The sequence below is a fragment of the Glycine soja genome, chromosome 12 (assembly GCF_004193775.1).
Source record: "Glycine soja cultivar W05 chromosome 12, ASM419377v2, whole genome shotgun sequence".
Taxonomy (NCBI): domain Eukaryota; kingdom Viridiplantae; phylum Streptophyta; class Magnoliopsida; order Fabales; family Fabaceae; genus Glycine; species Glycine soja.
Genome location: NC_041013.1, coordinates 4247448 through 4268751, shown reverse-complemented (window position 1 = coordinate 4268751; position 21304 = coordinate 4247448). Strand labels below are relative to the sequence as shown.

Below are 21304 nucleotides of genomic sequence, written 5' to 3'. Positions count from 1 at the left end.
CACTTGGGAGTCTTTTTGTTTTGTCTGCTTGAACATGAGGGGATGTTTACTTTCTGGAGTTGGTTTTTGATCTTCACCTCCTCACTTGGGAGCCTCTTTGCCCTGCGTGGTTGAGGCTAAGGAACCTCAACACTTGGGAGCCAATTTGGATCACAATATCGTAGTATAAGAACTCCTTTTCCCCTGCCCCAAAGAATTCACAATTTTTAGCGTGACAAGTTGAAACCTAGGGGTTAACATAGGGCCAAGATTAATAATGCACTTGAATGCTTTGGATTGGTGACCTCATGTCTTGTCCGAGGAAGCCTACTCAAACATGATGAAATACACTTAGTTTGGTCTTTTATTTTACTTTCTAGTTTTAATTTAATCTTTTAAAATTTAAAAATTAAAATAATCTTTTCATCTATTTTTTGGCCAAAATAATTAATTTGGACTGATGTGACCAACATCCATATATATAATACGACATCTCTCATAATAAACTGATAAATGATAAACTTAATTTAATATAGGCACTTTAAGAAATGAAAAATATGGTCTTTTAAACTTAAAAGATTCAATTTGAAAAAGAAAAAAAATAGAGTTTAGTATTTTTATTTTCATATTCCCTGCCGTAAGAAACTAAAATTTCCTTTTCTTAATGTTAGGTTAAAAAAATCTAGGACCAATGTGGTTCGTTTATCGTACCCGGCCTTTGTTCGTTATAATGATTGATTTTGATAGTGTTTCTAGGTTAAAATAATTGTGAAACACACGTGATAATTATTATGGCATGGTGCGTTAGTATTCCAATAGGAAATGATATCGTAAGGCACTCTCTCTTCCCTATCTCCCCGTCGGTAACCCAACTTGTCATTTCAATTAGAGTTGCTTTAAATTCACTTCATCATGCTATTCGATACACAACAGAAAATTTCTCGTTGCACTGATTATTTCCCATCACAATTACATTTAGCTATCTTCAAAAGTTGAAAACCAAAGCTGGAGTTATAATTACTATTTGAAATCAACAGCATATAGCTCAAACTAACTTTCATATATATAATATGATGAAAACCCACAAACTAATTCGACTAAGTATCTATTAACCACGATTCATTCATCACCGTGGTGGACATATATATTTTATAAACGCAAATCTGATTGTTGCTTACAAAATTCTAAGAGCAGAATCATTCAGCATTGTGATCTTAATGGCATTCAGTTTGAATAAATTTAAGGGTTGGCCGGCGGAAGCAATACAAACTTATCATTATTTACAGTGTTGTTTTGTACATCTCAGAGTACTATTGTATATATTATTTAAACAACGATGATGTTGGATATTTCGAATTTTAATTAGTTGACTAAAAAGTGTCTAAAATGATTAATAATTCCGCACCATTCTGTCCATTCATTTCCGTCAAATCCAAACTTTTATTTTATTTTCTTAATTTAATATTTAATCAATCATATATCTGTTTGCTTTTCCTATCATTTCATTCAAACTTTTTAATACTAATTAATAGGAAAAAAAGATGTATGCGCATTGTCATGTTAGTAATCACAGAGAAAGAAAAAGATAGAAGAGAGAAATATATATGATTTAACAAAAAGAGAAAAACAAAAAATAATGAATGTTTATGAAGTGTCTAAATTTTTTTAGACATACCAATAGGCAGCTCTCAGTAACAATATATATCTGGAAGTATTATTATTATTCACCAAATAGTACTTGAACAGAAATATAATGTTTGACAATCTATTCACATCTAATTCACAAGTATGACAGATTCTTGTAAATAACTACACTGGTTTACGAGATACAAAGTGACCTCATCAATGTCATCAAGGTGACAAATTTGCAAGACTAATTACATGATCACCAATCCTGCAGATATACATGATTGACTTTTATTTCAGACCTACGTACCTTGTTAATCAGTGAATTTGCTCCTCCTGGAGAATAATGGCAAAAATACAAATTACAAGGTTTTTTTAGGGAGATCACAAAGTGTACCTAATAAGATATGTATATATATATATATATATATATATATATATATATATATATATATATATATATATATGGAGGTGCTGATTCCGATAATGACTAGCTAGCTGGCAGCCAAATGGGATCCTCATCAGAATCAGAAGATTTAAAAAAAGGGAAAGAGAGAAAACTTATTGGATATTTGAAAAATCAAGAAAGGGAAAGGATGAAACATCTTTCATTAACTCCTCCAAGTCCCACTCTCCAATGGTTAACTCTTCCTGAAACAAATTCTCCACCCCACCAGCCCTATTTTCAGCTCTCTTATTGTTGCTATTAATGTTGCAATTATTAAGGAGGATACTGTTTATGTCATCAAAGTAACTATTGTTAGTATCTGTGTTGCATGTGCTCTCCACTTTCAGGTTATGGTCAGAAGTAGTGCTAACACTCTCTAGAGGGGGAACATACACATCCCCTTCTGCACCAATATTTACACTCCCAAATACTCCTCCATTTTCCAAATAAATCCCTTTGTTGTCAACTCCACTTTGTGATGATGAGAAGCATGGCCCTGTGCTATTGAAGAATCCACCAGAACATGGCATGTTTAGTCCATGCTCTAGCATAGGCAACCTGTCAATTATGGAATTGAGAACCATGGCATGCATGGAGGGTGATTGAGATGATGAATTGAACATAGGCATAAAATCAGCATGTTGTTGATCTTGGGTATTAGAAGTAGTAAACCCTGCCATGTTAAGGTCTCTGTTATTAGGCTCATATGAGGACTCGCTTCCATTTGGTGAGGTGTTGGATGACATGTTCTTGAGTCTTTTCTTTATTGTTGAATTCCAAAAATTCTTAATTTCATTGTCTGTTCTCCCTGGTAAGCGCGCCGCTATTTGAGACCATCTTTAAAAGTGAAACACAATATTGAATACTTGTCAGCTAAGTACATAGCACAAACTAATTGAATTAATTTGGTTGGTGTGGCTAAAAAAGAATGCATGCTTTCATGGAAGCTAATATATAGTTTTTTAATTATTAAGTGTTTCAAATAATGGAGTGCCTTCAACTCGAAGTCCAAATACAGACGAATCGCAATACTTATAAATGTTGTTTTCAAATTGTCCTTTTGTCCTCTACAAGGAGCCGCCTAGACTTATAAATATATGCATATTATATTGAATGCATGCTGTGCATATATATTTTAACTTTGAATTATTTGTTCCATATATTAGACTAAGGAGAACTAGATTTTGACATCCAAAGACTCAACAAAACCATCTTGAAGTTTTTGTCGGTCTTAATGTAAATACGAAGATATCTTAAAATAACTATTATTTCTATATAAGTATTAGTTGGCCATGGTATGTGTGGCTGTGAACTTTCTTGCATATACTTGAGACACATGCATTTTTTTCATAGGTAAATGATGGCACATGGAATTCGATGGCTCTTCACAAATTATTCATATATTGCATCTAAATTAACCCCACCCACCTAGTGATGGCTCTATAACAAATAAAGAATTTTGAAATGGTATTAAGACTCGTTCTTTGTTTTCTTTTCAAACATTAATCATGCATCTATCTCCCTTTCACTTTTTCAAATAAGGACGATGGCTAAAGTTAGAAGGAGCTAGTGGGTGTTACATATATGTTAGAGATGTCAGATACGCTTAGTTACATGGATTTGCATTATAAAATAATTGAGCTAGATATATTCGTACACACGCCCGTATAAGTATATTCGGATTTACAAATATACATAATACATGTGCAACATTGAAGATCATACAGAATTAAGTTTTAAATGCATTATGGCATATATATTGTTAATGATGCATGAATTAATAAAATATGTGGTAACAAAATGGATGAGTTTTGGCTAGAGAATATGCATATGTAGGTAGAAAAGAAGGCTAGGTGAACCTGTTTCCGAGAAGGGAATGCAAGTGGATGATGAGTTCCTCTTCTTGTTGTGAGAATGCACCTCGTTTAAGATCAGGCCTCAAGTAGTTGATCCATCGAAGGCGACAACTTTTGCCACACCTTTGAAGGCCAGCATTTCTGGCTACATCGCTCCAACAACCTTGTCCACTGTTTAGCATGTAGTTCATGAGCTTGTCATCTTCTTCAGGTGACCACAACCCTTTTCTAAGCTTGTTATTAATATTGTTGTTGTTGTTGTTGTTTCCAGAAACCTCGGGCTTCCTCATTGTTGTACACACTAGCTAGGTTGATGATTCCTGACCCCAGTGTTCAAAATATTATTCCACTGATGGCCAATTTTTCCTCTCCCAACAACGGGTCTGATGTAAGATAATAAGAGAAGCATTTATAGAGAGAGAAAGATAACAAAGAAGCTTCATAGGGTGGGAATGATGATGATAATGATGGTGATGGTTTTGGGCTTAGCTTACAAAATAGGGAAGAGCCAGAGAGAGAGAGAGAGTTGGTTGATGAGTCTAGTAGAAAACGGTTTGGAGAGGGACATGAGGGATTGAGAAAGATGGGTGTCTTCTTGTCTTTGACTCCATGGCCTTTGTCTTTTTTTCTTTTCTAATTTTCTCTTCACTCACAAGGTAATAATCATGCGTGAACCATAGAATGACACACACACATATACGCACCAATTTTATTTTATTTTTTTAAAAATATTGTAGCTACAAGTTTGTTTTGTAACCAAGCCAAAGATATTTGCTTCCACTTCACATAATCTCTTCCTCTCTACCCCTACACGTGTTGTTGAAGATATTATAAAAAGAAAAGTTTATATATTGTTAATTATTTTTTGTGCATAAGATCCACATGCCTAAGTTTCATTATTACACGAAAAGAAGTAAAACAGACTCAATATGTGTACGAACATATATGTTATATACGCTTTTGAACATTCCTGAAAAGTGTTAAGATTGAAATTTGAAGGTCTCTTGTCCTCTTTCTTTTTTCTATCTTTCTCTATATATAATTTGTTATTTTTTAAAAGAAATATGTTAATAAGTCATATAACACAAAATTTATTAAAATTCTTCGAAATTAGACGTACTTGGTTAAATTATTTTTTAAAATAAAAGTATATTAACGCGTATAAGTAAGTATTAATGTATATATTCCCACTTAATTTGTTTTGAAGGATATTTTAGCATCTTATGACTTGAATATGCTGAAAACACACATTAGATGTACTGAGATACTCTTTTTGAAAAAGAAATGAAAGTATATGCGTATTAACAACCCACCCCTCACCCCATAGTATTCTTAAATCAGTGCATCTCGTATAAAAAAAACACTGGATACGCTATGATGAATATTATCCATGATCAATCTAGCTGGTAATGGAGGATCTCGTCACTGCCAAATTGATGATCTGATAGAATTGACTTCGATGTTAATTGATATTAAGCCAATACTATGAAGCTGTTACTTTCACCCACCAAATTAAAATAAAGATTCCTTAATAATTATGTATTTAATCATGTTGGTTTTATAAACATCCTAGCAAGAGACCCAATTAATGACTTCGTTGGCAAAACAAGAGTTTATAAAAAAGAATCTGAATTTGATTTTGATATAACACATATTTTTTATAAGGTATGGAATGTTTTAAATGTGATTAAATTTCAGATAAAGAACAACAGAATAATTCACAATTAAGAGAACAAAAACTGGTAAAGATGCTAAGAGTTTCATTTTAAAAAGTAAAAAATCCTAATTATATAAAAACTTCCTATGAAAGATGGGTCCAAGGGTAGGGTGGTCTCGGTATATACTGCGGATTGCCAGCTGCTATGGTTAAGTAACACATATACAGCAGGTGCTATTTTGCAGAGAAATGCTGACTTTCATTAATAGTAAATGAAAAGAAGGTTTAGTAAATTGCAATTGAAGGAAGTCATTCACTTTAGCCTTCTTTGGTTTGTCATGCATATTCTTCTCCACATAAAGGTGAATCATGCTACAAAAAGAAGAAAGAAATGGTGCAACCGATAATTGACTTTTCGGACCATCTTTTTAGTGCAAGGACATAAACATATGGACAATTGCAGTTTCCTTATATAATAAACTAATTAACATTACAACCTTCAAAACAAGTTGACATCTAGACCCCAAATTTACTTTATTTTAAATTGGAGGTTAACAATCTGCTGACGTACTTATGATAAAATCTTAGCGATGAGGGTTAATTAATTAAATTATCTTCCCTATTTAAAAATAAATTAATAACTTGTAGCAAAACTATCCTGAGAGGACTGTGGTAGTTAAAGTGGTGGTTATAGGAGCCTAAACACTTCTCAAAAGCACATTAGATGACTATTGGAAGAATTGAACCCTAAAAAGATAAAGCCCATCCATTGCTAGCTGCGTAACTGGTGTAAGCACTAAGTATTAATTGGAATGTATCAAAACAAAACAGCCAAAATCTTTTCAATATAAGGAATAAAGTAGAGACCCACTTCTGCACGAGGAAAGGAGATCCAACTGGAATGAGGATAATGGCTAACCTTTCTATAGTCTCATTCTGTACACATTTATTATGATTGATCTTTTTCATAGTAAGTTTTTGTAACCACCTTATACAAGTTCTACAAACTCAAAAGGTTAGAAGGATTGTCAAAAAGTTGCAAGGTGTAGTACAAGGAAAAGTTAAAAGAACCAATCAATTTAATAAATTGGCATCCTCCCAGAGGGACCAAGTGGGCATGAGCTAGGGGAGGGTGGATGTTATATTTCTGTCACAAAATCATGTGTTTATGAAACTATGAAAGTGGCTACAGATTCGCTTAGGTTTAAGAAATGTGGCAAGGGATATTTGCTTAGGTGCAGGTACGTAGAAAAAATAAAATTGAAAGAAGGGACGAAAAATAACAAACATAAATTTATCCACCTCAGAGTCCCAATTTATGTCGTTAACAGCACATCATATTGCTTTGACTTCAAATAAAATAATGATTAATCACAGTTTTAGCAAATAGTAGTGCAGGCTCTAGAGAATATGCGAAAGGGTTCATGTCCACAAATCCTAAAACCTTCACACAGAATCACATCATAAGAAATGACCCATTTTCAAGTTGCTTCGAAATGCATCTTTAATCAATAAAAAATAAAGTGTAGAAAAGTATAAATAACGAAAGTAGAGAACGACCGGGGAAACAAGCAAGCCAAAAAACATGAACGTAATGTCTTAATCCGTGTTTGAATATGCATCCACATACTTACGTACATCTATATGTGATATTATTAGTTTATATATTTATAACTATAGCTAGCTAAAATTAGTGATGAAACAAGCAAAATCCGAAGGCTTCAGCTTTTCCATGCTTTCTGTGTACTGCATGTTTTAGCCAAAGTTTTGTACTGTTCATGTTTGATTACCTCATAAATAAGCAAGCATGACTTTAGTTAGATGAGAGGGGGGGGGGGGGGGGTCCTACCAACAACAAACTTGCCATTAAAAAACTAGCAAAAAATTAAGAAAGTGCAACCACCAGAGTAACGGACTAGCTATATCTCCTAAGGCAGTGGGATTATGATACGGGGAACGTTTTCTTAGGATACATGATTCTGATCATAAAACAGCTAGAAAACAAGACGTGGAAAAAAAAAAAAAAAAGATGATGGTAGGTATCAATTATGAATGAATATGAAAATCTGTATTGGTCTTAGATGGCCTTGGACGGAGTAAAACTAATTAATTGACCTGGATAAGCAATTACATAGTAGTAAGATGTACATGATTTTAATACATTTAACTATATATAATTGAGTGGTAGTTAAACAAACTTTAGGAAAAATACACTGATTTTGCCTTCATAGAAATTATGTGACATGGGCACATGGGTTTAGAGGTGTGAAAGAAGGTTTTGTGGGTGCCTCCTATTAACAGTATAATGTCTATTATTTTGTAAGGGGTTGTGTACGTCATATTAAACAAAATGAGGAGTGTGTGTACTGATTAATAATCAAATTATAAAGGAGGTGAATGCTTGTTTAATTAAAAAGTAAAAGGGTGTGATTATCATTTGAGAAGGCCTTTCAGGGTGGAGAGAGTAATTTCCCCAATTTTTTATTATGACAATTAATTTATGATACTTTTATTTTATTGAATATATGGTATTATTATCTTGATGGGTTTATGGTTAATAATAATAATAGTAATAATAATAATACACATTTCAATATTGAGTAAAATTTATGTAAATCTCATTAAATAAGAAATGAGATTTAAATTATTTAATAGGTCCAGTTTATACACATTTCACTTAATAATAAAGAGTGTCTTATTAATATTTTTTTGAAATATTAATAATGAAAATATAACATATATTAACACATTTTTCTTTGACAAAATAGTATCTTAATTAATGTCACTTAATTGTGGAAATAAAAGGTGATTTTTTTATTTCAAAAGACATTATTATGTAAAAAATAAAAAATTATTTAGTAAACATTTTAAGTAGTAAAAAAGTCAATAAATTATTTGAAATTTCTTAATTAATATATATTATTTAGATCCTTATTAACTGGGTTCAATTCCCTGATAAGTTCTTCTATCTAATTTTAGTTAATTCACTATGGATGATCAAATGCTTTTATATTTTAATGCTAACCTAATTTATAACATTTAAAAATATTATCATATTAAAAACCGAAAGAGAATAATAAAATAATTAATTAAAGCATAATAATTTCAATAACTAAAAAAAATCTAGTATGCTTCCATAAACACCAAAGCTATTTTCCCAATCAAATTATAAGTAATTAAGAAAATAAGTGACCAAAGTAATGAGAGAAAAAAATTAATTTGTTACATTGAGAAAAGATAGTTTTTTTTTTTTTGTTACAAATACAATTATGTATTAGTTAATTAATAAGGAGGAATCATATTATTTTAAGAGTATCTTTAATTAAACTATTGACCTTTCAATAAAGTTTTGTACATATTATTTTCATTATTATATGTTTTTTTATGATTTTTGATACCATATATATATGAAATTATTTTTTCATTTTTAATTAATTACTGGTGATGACTCAGGTAAAGGGTAATTTTTTTTTAAAAAGTCTATATAGCTATGCAATAATGTTTTATATTATTTTATGGTATTTTCATAAATAGAATTCCTTTTTGTAAAAATTTATATTTTTTCATCCAAATTAAAATGCCATGTGATTATAAAGCACTATACTCTCTTGATTTTTAATTTTTTTTCTCGATCTTCTTAAATGCATTACATTCATAAATTAATATTAAAAGATTTTCCACGTTACTGCAATATATCAACATGCAATGAACTTATGATAAGAAACTTAAAGTATTTGTTTTTTAAAATAAGGCCAAATACTTATTTAATTATTTTTTTTTCAATGTGATGTTTTATCTTTTAAAAATTTTAATTTGGTCATTTATCATATTTGTTTGGTTTAATTTAGTTTTTTATCTTTAAAAAATTTATTTTGATTATTTATCTTATTTTTTGTTCAATTTAATTATTCAATCCATTCAAAATTGATTTTGTTAAAAAATGAAGTGGTGGGAAAGAAGAGAAATTGAATAAAGAAGTTTATTTTTAAATAATTAATGATATCAATCTTAAATAAATCAAATGATCAAACTTAAAAAAAAAGAGGATGAAATTGAACTCAAAATATAATATAAGAAAAAAGGAACAAATAATTTTTAAAAAAAATAAAGAACAATTGAAAAAAAATATGATAAAATATTATATTGAACTTTTAAAAATATAAATAATCAAATTGAATAAAAAAATAAGATAAAAGAACAAATAGATCATTGAGTCTTAAAAAAATACGTATAAACTAAAACTAATATTATAAAAGAATTAAAACTAAAAATTAAAATATTAATAAAAAATAAAAATATATGTAAACTTTAATCTAAAGTAAGGATATTTTGTCGACTATAAACGATATGGAAGTAGATCATTTCTTTAAGGGAGGTCAAATATAAAATTTAAATTAAATTATAATTTTAAAATTAATATATTAAATTTATTTAACAATTAAAAATTTCATAATATAACACAACACCAACACGTTGTAGCAAGAGAAAAGAGATCCAATTTTTAAACTTCAAGGAAACAATTCTAAGGATAGAAAACATTTATTATATTTAGATATCATGTTTAAAGTTTTAAAAACACAGTTGACGCCATTAAAGCAAAAAAAATATATTTATCTTAAGAATAATGCATTTATTTACTTAAAAAAGAATACCATAATGAAATAGTATTCCTTTAACTTCTTTTATTATTATTATTATTAAGAAACGTTTAGAAAAATTAAAGACCTTAAAAATTTTATAGGAAATGTTGTATACTTATATATCTTTTGGGAAGTGTATTCATCTATCTTGAGTGGTAAGAAGATAGAAAAAAAGATGTAAAGGAGATGTGATGAGAAAGGAACAAAGAAATAGAGAGGACAAAATAAACAAAATGGAGAAGTTAGGAGAAATAGAATTATATAAAATCGTTATTGAAAAATTATACATACATATTATGTGTAACCTTTTATATTAATATTTGTGTGTCTAATTTTTTTGGGTGGTAAACTGAATGAAAAATTCTCTTTTTTAAATTTGTTAAAATTATGTTATTCACTTAATATAATAAAATGTAAATATTTTTAATGAAATTTACATGTTTATTTTTTTATGCAATAAATTTTTATATTCAATATTTGTACATAAAAGAGTCTAAACTGTTATTTCACCTTGGACCCATAAAAAAAAGAGTCAAGGTTGGCCTTGCTTAATTACCCGATCAAATAAGATTTTTAATTTCTTAATCCTTTTTAATCAATAAACATATAATACATTTTATTAATTACATAATTTTAAAATTTAAATATTACAATGTATATATTAATTTATATTTTTTATTGTGAATAAAATCATTTTTCTTTGAATATTTTTTAAACACTTTCTATATACACATATTTACAGCCCAATATAGCGTATCCAATGTTTTCTAATTGTTTATAAGTGAGTAAATATTTAACACTTATGCTCTTTTTTCTTTAATAGAAATATATATTGTTGTCCTTCTAGCTTACATTATATAACTCCCAAAGTAAAACATAAAATAAAATCACTTATTTTCTTTATATGTCTCTTGTTTCGGTAGAACTCATGCCTATATTATGACTTAAGTATACGACATATTGTAATCTAAAAAATTAATCTTTACATGCTTTATTTTATTTTTTAGAGAAATTTTTTACATGCTTACTCCCTACAAATCGGTAATTTAATACACGTAACAGCTTATTAATTAGCACAGTGGTTATCCCTTAATCTAGTTGTTACTCAATTTTCAATAGAAATTATTTGTTAAATTATTTAAGCATACAAAGAAGAAAAAAAGACCAAAAGACTAATTATAAGGGAGTCTCATAACTTAATTATCATATTAATATTTTAGTTTATTCAATGCAAGACTCGTAATAGTATTTATCCTCATCCCTTATACTTCAAATGTAAAATTTAATAACTTGTAAATGCTGGTATAATCACCCGTACCACTGGTTTACTTGAAGGACATGGTAGAAATTTCTAATAAGAAACTGATAAGTGAACTACACTAAAAAAACTAACCATTGTTAAAAAACCTTATAAACTCACTAATTCCGTATTTCCAGGGTAGAATTGAAGCTCCATGCTTTATAATGAAAATGAATATAATCACTCCATTAATTCTCATTTTCATACAATTACATATTAGTAGTGATGCAGAGGTACGTACTTTTTACTCTTTGTTTCTTTTATTTATTTATGAACAAATTATAAAAACACTTCCTAAAGTTTCATGTAATTACACAAATATTTCTCAATTTTTTAATCATTAAAATTTGAGGAAATGTTGAAGAGGTATCACATTTATGCATATATAAGTTTTGTTAGGTTTGCATGAGTCCCTCTTCTTGCAGGGAATTGATTTGGGGTGGGAAGAACAAATGATTTTTGAAAGTGACTATGAGTAGGTTCTAATTCAAATACGGAGAAAACTTAGATAAATATAAAGTAGAATTGGAAAAACTAAAATGTAATATGTTAAATACAGTATTTTCCTTAAAAAAATACAGTAGTATATTTTTTAGCATTAATCTATAATTAAAATTAATTAGAATTTCATTTTAATAACTCCTGTAATGCAATAAGAGTAGGTTTAATTTCTATGCAGGCTATGGCCGTGTAATGTTTTGAAACATATGTATAATATATTAAAACTTAAAAGGAAAAGTAGTGTAAAAAAATATAATAAAAAAATGAAGTTATATGTAATACCATAAAAAAGGATATTATTGTAATTTACTCTTTATTTATTAAGAACTTTTGTTCCTTTAAATTGCTCTTGTTATACCAAATGAAATAAGGCTTTATTTCAAAATTATTTTCATCAATTAATTGCTCTTGTTGTACCAAATGAAACAAGGTTTTATTTCAAATTTATTTCCATCAATTAGTGGTCATGTAATTACAAAAATATCTCTTGATATTTTAATCAATACGTTCACCTCTCTTGTGGCAGTAAAAAAATATCAGTATAATAATTTGAAACTTAAAGAAGAATTTGTGTAGAAAAATATAATAAAAAATGAAGTTATATGTAATATTATAAAAAAGAATTTGTTCCTTTAAATTGCTCTTTTTGTACCAAATGAAATAAGACTTTGTTTCGAAATTATTTTCATCAATTAGTGATCATTTAAAGGAACCACTTGAATATATTCAAAACCGATTCCGAACCTATGAACCACTTTCAAACCTGCTTTGGAATCAGTTAACAGTTTCAAATTGGTTTTGCAAAAACCAACTTCTAAACCAGTTTATTGACTTGTAGAAACCAGTTCTGAAGTCTATTATGCTGTTGGTAGCCACTACCACTCCTTTAATTCTGTACTTTTACTTTTCACAAAATACACATGCATAACAGCATATTATACATAAAATCACAAAAGTATATCGAGCAATATCTGGCAGTAGAGGAACCGGAAGAATCAAACACATCACCAATTATGCCTCTGTAAGCACACACATACACCACCAAACCAATAAAACAGTTTTTTTCCATCTTGAATATCTGTTTCCAAGGGTTAGAACCTAAGAGATATAAATCAAGTTAACGGAAAAAGTTATCTTAATCAAAACTTTGGTCTTGAATTTCATCATTCTGTAGACTATATTAATGTTTAGTCTAAGTGACAATATTACACAAGCATGACTACTTAAACAGCTAATTCAAATCATAGATCAAATGTGGTTCTTCATTGAGCATATTATCCTTACATTACATACAATAAAGGCCCTCCAACACAGTGTATCCCCCCTCCGATGAACCAATAGGGTGCTGCTATCCTATCTCGTGAGCCTTTTATTGTATATTGCATACAATATTTAAACCAGTTTGAGCAATACTAGAACAAAATCACCCACATGTGGAAGTTGAGATTAAAGAGCAATCAAACTAGAAGGAAGGAACTAACTTCCAAGTTCCAATAACAACAGTCAATGTTGTGACTCATAAAATTCAAAACAGCAGCTTCCTTGATTCATAGAGGTCTCCGACATTGAACTAAATAAGTAAATACCAACAAAGGAAACTGTAACATTGCAACTTAAAGAATGACAAGTTTGATAACAATAATAATAAAAGGCAGAGATGTATAAGTAAACTATGTTGCCAACACAGCACCTTAAACTCCAACACAAAACACTAATATGAAATAACAAAATTTTGGCAGCCACGAAAAATGCCAACAGGTGTCTCTAAAATGAAGAAAACAGCATCCCCTGCAGAGAAAATAATTTACAAACACCAGTGAGTTGTGAATACTGAAAAACATCTTCTAAAACCACAAAACATGTATAACTAATTAGGTAAATTTCAAAAGTCTAAATCAACTACTAATCGATAAAGCTGAGATTAGTCATCAGTGACAAAAAAAGCATTCAATGGCTTCCTACATCTACAAGAGCAATTAATGAAATTTTGGTGTGCAGACTAGCTATAATATAAACAAAGCAAGCTGCATAGCGAAGCACATACCTGTCCTAGCGTCTCTCAGTTTTTCCATTGGAACGCTTCCCAGAAAACAAGTGCTTGGGCTTCAGATTAGGTATGACTCTATCAGCTTCTCCACGACGGGCATCCTTGTTTCTCTTCTTGACAGATTTCTTTGCAAGTTTAATTGCCTTGACCTTTTGAGCAGAATCCTTGTAACCTTCTCCAGGCACAACTTCATGTGGTGGGCGTGACACTGACCTGGACCGTGACAGTGATCTACTCAGACGCTGTTTTTTGCTAGGTGTATCACCATCAATATCCATACCATCAGCACTTCTCATTTCAGGCGATCTTTCCCTTTTCCGACCTCTAGAAGCAGATCTGCTGCGCATTCTCTTAATTGCCAAAGTGGGATCAAGCCCCAAAGATGACAATTGCCTTCCCATTCTTTCTGAGGTGAACTGCTTGTCCTTATCAAACTTCCTTGGAACAGTTGGCCGATTCTCTGCATTGCTCTTTTTGATCCTATGCTGCTGGATGAGCAAGCTTTTCTTTTTCCTAATCTCAGCTAAAGCTGCTTGCTGCTCGGGCGTCAATTCAGTTCCATCAATCTCAAAATCACCATCCTCAGCTTCTTCCTGTCTCATCCCTTCTTCTCTTTCCAACTCTTCAACCCTATGCAGAATATCAGGATCAATGAAATCATACACATTGTGTCCATCCAAAATTTCTGGCAGCACATCCTCTTTCCATTCATCATCGGCCAAAATGTAATTCTTTCTCAAGTTCATTGAGTATACACCCGCCCCACCATTCTCATCCTCCAGATCCTTTTCAGTTTTTCTCTTTTCCTTCTCAGCTGCTTGCTTAGCTTTAGCTTCTAAAACTGCTTGAGGAATACATGGAGGCCTTTCCTTCTGGTCACGAGGCTTTGGTACTGCAACATGAAACCTGTTCAAGCAGTCATTAATTTTCTTTGATTTCATCTTTATCTCCACCCTCTGATCCAATAACCTCTCACATGCTGCATTTTTCACAGCAATTACCCCTTCTTCTGTCAAAGTGCTCATGGTCAACAATACACTGTTATTGTCTGTAGGCTCACCACCTTGACCAACTAGAGTCTTCAAGGCTTCCGCTTTCATCTCATTGACCAACTTCATGTCTTCCTCAGATATCCCCTCAAGTGGCTGCAAGTCAGTCTTGTTGCAGACTATAATCAACGGCTTGTTCATAAACAAAGACTTGATGCTGTGAAACAGAGCTGCCTGCTGAGCAATACTGTAACCACAAGACCCAGACACGTCCAAGAAAAACAATATCGCGGCTCTCAAATGTGCTAGAGCAGTGATACTGCACATCTCAATAATATTACGATCTTCAAAAGGCCTGTCCAAAATCCCTGGTGTATCAATTACTTGGTACCTCAGGTATTTATAATCAGTATGACCCACAAAGAGAGACTTTGTAGTGAAAGCATAGGGCTGCACATCCACATCAGCTCTAGTAATCTTGTTAATGAACGAGCTCTTGCCAACATTGGGATATCCACAGATCAAGATAGTCCTCGTATTTGGATCAATAGAGGGAAGCCTAGCCATGTGCTGTCTGACCTGTTCTAGATAAGCCAAACTCGGGCCAACCCTCTTGATCACAGTGCACATGCGGCCAAGAGCAGCCACCTTAAGACACTTGCACCGATACAGCGAGTCACCATACTTCAACAACTTCACATAGTCTTTGGCAATCTTACCAATGAGATTCCTGGCAGTGTTAATTTGGCCAAGAGCAAGCTTGTAGTGGTCCTTATTGTAGAGCACATGGAGGAGATCGCCATAGAAAGGATGAATATCGTCGAGCCTGGGGAACTCGTCGATTATTGTGGAGAGCTTGTCATGAAAATTCTGCTGAGTATACTTCACTTTGCGCATGTAGAATTGGCGAAGCCGTGAAATAGCATATCCTTTGTGCACAACGGTTGGTGTCTGACGCTGGGTGCGAGAGAGGATGATGTCGACGACATCCTTCCCATTTGGCACCACAGTGATCTTCTTAAAATTATACTGAACCATCGTGCTCTAACAACCTTCCTACCACAGAAAAATTATAACTGAAAATTAACAATTTTTATTACAAAAGCACTGAATAAAAAATGGACTACAAAAGTAAAACGAGATACAGGTATTGAGAATCTGGAATGAATCATAAATAAAATACAAGATAAATTAAATCCATGGAGCCACATAAAGTTGGGATCCGAAGCCCAAACCTGAGAAATTAACAAGCGACTATATGGATTAGCACGCGAAGGAGAGACTCACCCTGAAAAACGTTGGCTTCTAGGGTTTGTGTTGTGAACGCGAGCGAAGGTTTTGCGGTTATGTGATGAATGAATCTTATAGACTCTGTTTTGTTGGAGGCTGCAGGCAGACACCGACTCAAACGAAAGAAACTAGTACGTAGGGTAGAATGAGGGTTTTAGTTTGGAGAAGGTAAACAATTGCTGCATTGCAACCCAACCCGGCCCAGTAAAACTATTGGATTAGTATCAGCCCATTACTATATCACATTAAATTAAATAATTAAAATACTGCTGTAGAACTTTTTTATTTTACCTTGATGTATTTTTTTTTTGTTTTACCCAACCGTAAATGATGATAAAACAGCATAAAATCAGTGATGAAAAAAGCTTTTTCTTGTGACTTATTTTAAGAATTTAATTACAAGAAAATATGTAAAAAAATTATATTTTTATCTAATCTAATCACAAATAATAGACCATTTATATGGTAGAATTAAAAAGAGTGATTTTTCTTATGAGTTGAGTTGGACTGTATAAAGAACCAGATAGAGAACCATCTCAAATGGTGTACATAATTCATAAGAGTTTAACCATAATAAAAAAAAAAGGCTAATATTATCATTTGAGAATCAAACTCAAAAATAACTCTTAAGTTAATTGATAATGATGTCCCTCGTGCTCATCTTCTAACTCCTTTGATAAATAATGCAAGGAGTTTTGTTTGGATGAAAGTTAAAAGTTAAAACTATTATCAACGTTAATGCATCACTTTTTTTTCTTTCAATTTAATTGCATAAAATCAAATATTTATTTTGTATAGTGTTTAGTTAAAATATTAGTTGCATTTTGAATCTATAACAAAGAATTTAAACTGTTATATAAAGTTATTTTTAATTTGTAACAGTTGATAATATTTTTTTTTAAAAAAAATTATTGACTTCCATTTAGAAAATAGAGGTAAAAAACTTTAAATAAAATAAAAAAATAGAAAATTGAAATAATACAGAAATCCGGGCAAGTGTGTTTTCCTGAAACGGATGAGGTGTCTGATATGTGGAAGGTGGCGGTGCCATGGAATTGGATTTGGAGGCCAATGGCTTCTCCGCCTCTAACTGCCTTCACATGCCAAAATCTCCACACGCTAAACCCTAGGCCTCGATGTCGCAGCTTCAAGCTTTTCTGTCGACCTTCTTTTTCCGCCGTCGCGCAGCCCTCGCCTCCTCTCTCCGGCGACCTTGACCGCTACCTCCGCTGCTCCATGCCGCAGAACTCGCCGCTTCGAGTCGCCGTTCTCGTCAGCGGAGGCGTCGATAGCAGCGTCGCTCTCCGGCTGCTCCACGCCGCCGGTCACTCCTGCACCGCTTTCTACCTCAAGATATGGTTCCAAGTACGCCTTCCTTCTTCCCATTCAAAATTGAATTAGGTCATTGTTATTGTGGCTGTTGCTTTCTCACGCGTGGTTTTTCTGTAGGAAGATTTCGAGAACTTTTGGTCGGAGTGCCCCTGGGAAGAGGATTTGAAGTATGCTAAAGATGTTTGTAATCAGGTCAGTTTCTTTCCAACGTCTTTATTGTTGTAGATTTTACTCACCAATACATTACTAATGGTGTTTGTACTTGTATTTGCAGGTTGATGTGCCGTTAGAAGTTGTTCATTTAACCGATGAATACTGGAACAATGTGGTATGCAAGACCGATTTAGCTACTTATGTCTAATATTTTATTCCCTTTCCCTTTAATAAGCAATAACATTTTCTGTTATTTACATTCTGATAATTTTAAGCTGACAAGGCCTTGTTTGGATAAACTTTTGAATAAGCACTTATAAGCAAAGACAATAAAAAGATAAAATGATTAAGTTTCCCCCGTAAGTTAAAATTAGTTTATGCTAAGTTAAAATAAGCTTTTATGGAAATTAAATTTAAGAGCTTCTATAATTTTAACTTATTTGACAACTTAGTTCATTTTATTTTCTTATTTTCTTCTCTTATAAATGCTTAATGAGAAGTTTATCCAAATAGGACCAAAATGTATTCTAATTGCAATAGTGTAGGTCTCGGCTGCCACTTATTTGACTTATTACTCACCTGCATATCAGGTTTCTTACCTCATTGAAGAGTATAGTAGTGGCCGAACCCCTAACCCTGATGTTCTCTGCAATACAAGAATAAAGTTTGGTATGCATCCAGTCCTGTTCAATGAATCCAATCTGACCTCATTGTAGTTTGGTTCATGTGCTTTCTTTTTATTTCATTAGTCAAATGTTTTTGTCAGGTGCATTCTTGGATGCAATTGGTGGCATGGGTTTTGACTATGTTGCCTCTGGGCATTATGCAAATGTTATCCACCCATGTGCTGATTGGATGGATGAGCCTTCTGTTCTGGAACTATCACAAGACATGGTACCAATATGAGATATAAATTTATGGTTACAAGATCTTGTTTGTGTTTGTGGTTTATACATAGGTGATATTTCTGTACTTTCAGTGCTGTCTGAAGAATCTTTGCTGATTAGCTTATATAAATTGTTTATGGTAGTATTAAGTTTTGCATATTTCTTTGCTAGCCTTTTTATTACTCGGAAATAGTTTTTGGATGCTGTTACATCCTAATGTGATTTTAAAATTTTAGGTAAAGGATCAAACATACTTCCTTTCACACCTCTCACAATCCCAGCTGAGGCGACTTCTTTTTCCGCTTGGTTGTATTCCCAAGGTTTGTTGTGAATTTGTACCTTTTTCAGTGCTTAAATTATTTAAATTTGTCTGTGATTCAGTCACTTATGATGTCTATCACTAGAATTCAAGCAGTAAGCATTTGGAATATATTTGTTAAATTTTCTTGTGCCTTTAATTGTTTTTTTTTTTGGGGTTTAAATTTGGAGGCTGCACTTTATTAACCATTTCTACATTTAAGGACAACAAGTTATCTTGCTCTATTTGAAGTTTTTTCTTTTTCTTTTTTCATCCTGTGTCTGACATTTTTTTTTCTTCCTTTAAAACACCACTTGCTATCCCATTTTATGAGTGCTGACATGAGAATTCAGGCAGGATGTTTTCTGAATATATTTATGAAATAATTTTTTAAGTGCCATTATTGTAGGTTGAGATTGATATTTGGATGCTATTTTGCAGTAAACCATTTATAAAGGCTAACATGTTAAACTTTTCTGTATGAAGTTTTTTTTTCTAAAACTATGTTTTGAAGAAATTTTTAATCTAATTTTTATCTCCTGCCACATCATCTGCAGGATGAAGTCCGCAAGCTTGCCACAAAATTTGATCTACCAAATAAGGATAGAAAGGATTCCCAAGGAATATGCTTTTTGGGCAAGGTATGTGGAGTGAACAGCTCCTTTATATCATATCTATTTCATGGTGATGAGAAGTCTTTACAACTCACTTTTGAACTTTCAGACGGTTCTAAAAGTGGAAGATTAAAATAAATATGACACTTATGGTCGTGTCCATTATGAATTATTGTAACCATTCTTTAATTTTCTATTTTAAAATATTAATGACATTATATTATTGTTTAGAAGCAAGTCTTGAAGTTTGATTTCTTTTCTGTTTCTATCTCTGTTCCCTTTTTGAGTTATAGATAAGATTCAGTGAATTTGTTACCAGACATATTGGGGAGAGAGAAGGTATCATCCTGGAAGCTGAGACAGGAGATTTCCTTGGCAAACATCGGGGATTTTGGTTTTAAAAACAATGTAGTTTTTGTGTCAAGAAATTACTTTTCCTTTGACAAAAGAAGGCGTGTATTCTGTGTTGGCTCTTTTAAATGGCTTAGTGGGTTGCCCCCAGGCCAGACAAGTCAGCTTCAATGCAAGGTGGATTACTTGAATACCAATTTCTCTTCCCGGTTATTAAAAGCATTTTCCATTTTTGTAGTACTCAATAGTTATGGCATCTTAACCTTTTCAGGTGAGACATGGTCCTGGATTCTATGATTGTAGCTTACAAATGGAAGTGGAAGGAGATGGCCAGTGTCGCTCTGCTGTTGTCTGCATATCTGAAGATGATCAAGGCCTAGCAGCTGGCCAGTTTGCGGCCTTCTATGAGGGAAGAACATGCATAGGTTCTGGTGTGATTTTGGAGTTCTGGGATGATCAGAGTTTTCCAGTATGTACAAAAGCTTTAGAAATTGCTAGGATGGAAGATAAATCGAAGATTGGGAATCCGGTAAAAATAAAAGTTAAACCAGATAACCCGCAAGTGTGTGATTCTGCAGAGTTAGCAAGTAAAACATCATAAAGGAATAAGAAATTCAAGAGTTGCTGGCACTAAACAAAACAGGCTGATGTGTCAGGGGAATGCAACTTCCATCTTCCCTTTCAATTGGCCACAACAAAGCATTCGCAAATGTGGGTATACACGTAGATTTTCTGATCTTTTGTTCTGTAGCGTTTTTATATGCATGTTTAGGGAAATAAGAAGTATTTTATAGAGAGAAGGATAGCTGTTTAAGGTGGGTGAGAAATTAGTAGCTTCCATTATTCTGTGTTTCCAATTAAAATGTGTATATACCTTGTCATGGTTTGCTTTAGACTTTATTCAGTTTATTCACTATGTACCTTAAGATGCAATTATTAAATGAAGAATTTCTTATTTTGGAATTTAATCAATGAAAAAATATTTACTATGGCATGGAGCCATGGACAAAACAAACTTGCATAGCATCATTTGGAAGTTTTAGCTTCGGCCCACTAAATTGTAGTTTTCTCCGATTGAATTGTTACCAAATTGTGCCAATTGTCAGTTTTTGAGTTTGATAATTTGTCAAGCCTTTACTATTGTTGAATGAAAATAGGCATGAAAACCGCATTATGTTTGTATACAGTGCTACCTTCGCCATTTTTTTGTGGCATTTTTGAAAATAAAATTACATTTATTTTTTATTTTAAAGCTTTAAGATAACATTGATTATTATTTGTCAATTATGTCGTTGTTTAAGAAAAGAAAAGAGAAACAAAGTTTATAGTTATGTTT

At 32.0% G+C, this 21304-nt stretch overlaps 2 protein-coding genes and 1 pseudogene across 3 annotated transcripts; 1 reads left to right on the top strand and 2 right to left on the bottom strand.

Moving 5' to 3' along the window:
- Positions 1-1669: 1669 nt before the first annotated feature.
- Positions 1670-4543, bottom strand: LOC114379104 (transcription factor MYB46-like). The gene is made up of 3 exons (XM_028337669.1): positions 3913-4543; positions 2073-2890; positions 1670-2030 (listed from the first exon to the last, which is right to left on the bottom strand). The coding sequence occupies exons 1-2, from the start codon at positions 4197-4199 to the stop codon at positions 2167-2169; spliced, it is 1011 nt and encodes a 336-aa protein (XP_028193470.1). The 5' UTR covers positions 4200-4543; the 3' UTR covers positions 1670-2030; positions 2073-2166.
- An 8708-nt stretch (positions 4544-13251) lies between these two features.
- On the bottom strand, positions 13252-16491 carry LOC114379079 (nucleolar GTP-binding protein 1-like). 2 transcript variants are annotated; one of them, XM_028337638.1, is made up of 3 exons: positions 16331-16491; positions 14052-16095; positions 13252-13795 (listed from the first exon to the last, which is right to left on the bottom strand). In XM_028337638.1, exon 2 carries the CDS (start codon positions 16079-16081, stop codon positions 14057-14059), a length of 2025 nt encoding a protein of 674 aa, XP_028193439.1. In that variant the 5' UTR covers positions 16082-16095; positions 16331-16491; the 3' UTR covers positions 13252-13795; positions 14052-14056. The 2 variants fall into 2 exon arrangements, with proteins under 2 accessions (XP_028193439.1, XP_028193440.1); XM_028337639.1 differs by having other exon boundaries at positions 14052-16099; positions 16331-16480.
- Positions 16492-17324: 833 nt separating this feature from the next.
- LOC114378394 lies at positions 17325-20936 on the top strand (annotated as a pseudogene).
- The last annotated feature ends 368 nt before the right edge of the window (positions 20937-21304 follow it).

Coding starts and splice junctions, on each gene's coding strand:
- LOC114379104 (XM_028337669.1), bottom strand. CDS start 4,199: ATGAGGAAGCCCGAGGTTTCTGGAAACAACAACAACAACAACAATATT. Junction 2,891..3,912: donor CATTCCCTTCTCGGAAACAG/GTTCACCTAGCC, acceptor TCACTTTTAAAG/ATGGTCTCAAATAGCGGCGC.
- LOC114379079 (XM_028337638.1), bottom strand. CDS start 16,081: ATGGTTCAGTATAATTTTAAGAAGATCACTGTGGTGCCAAATGGGAAG.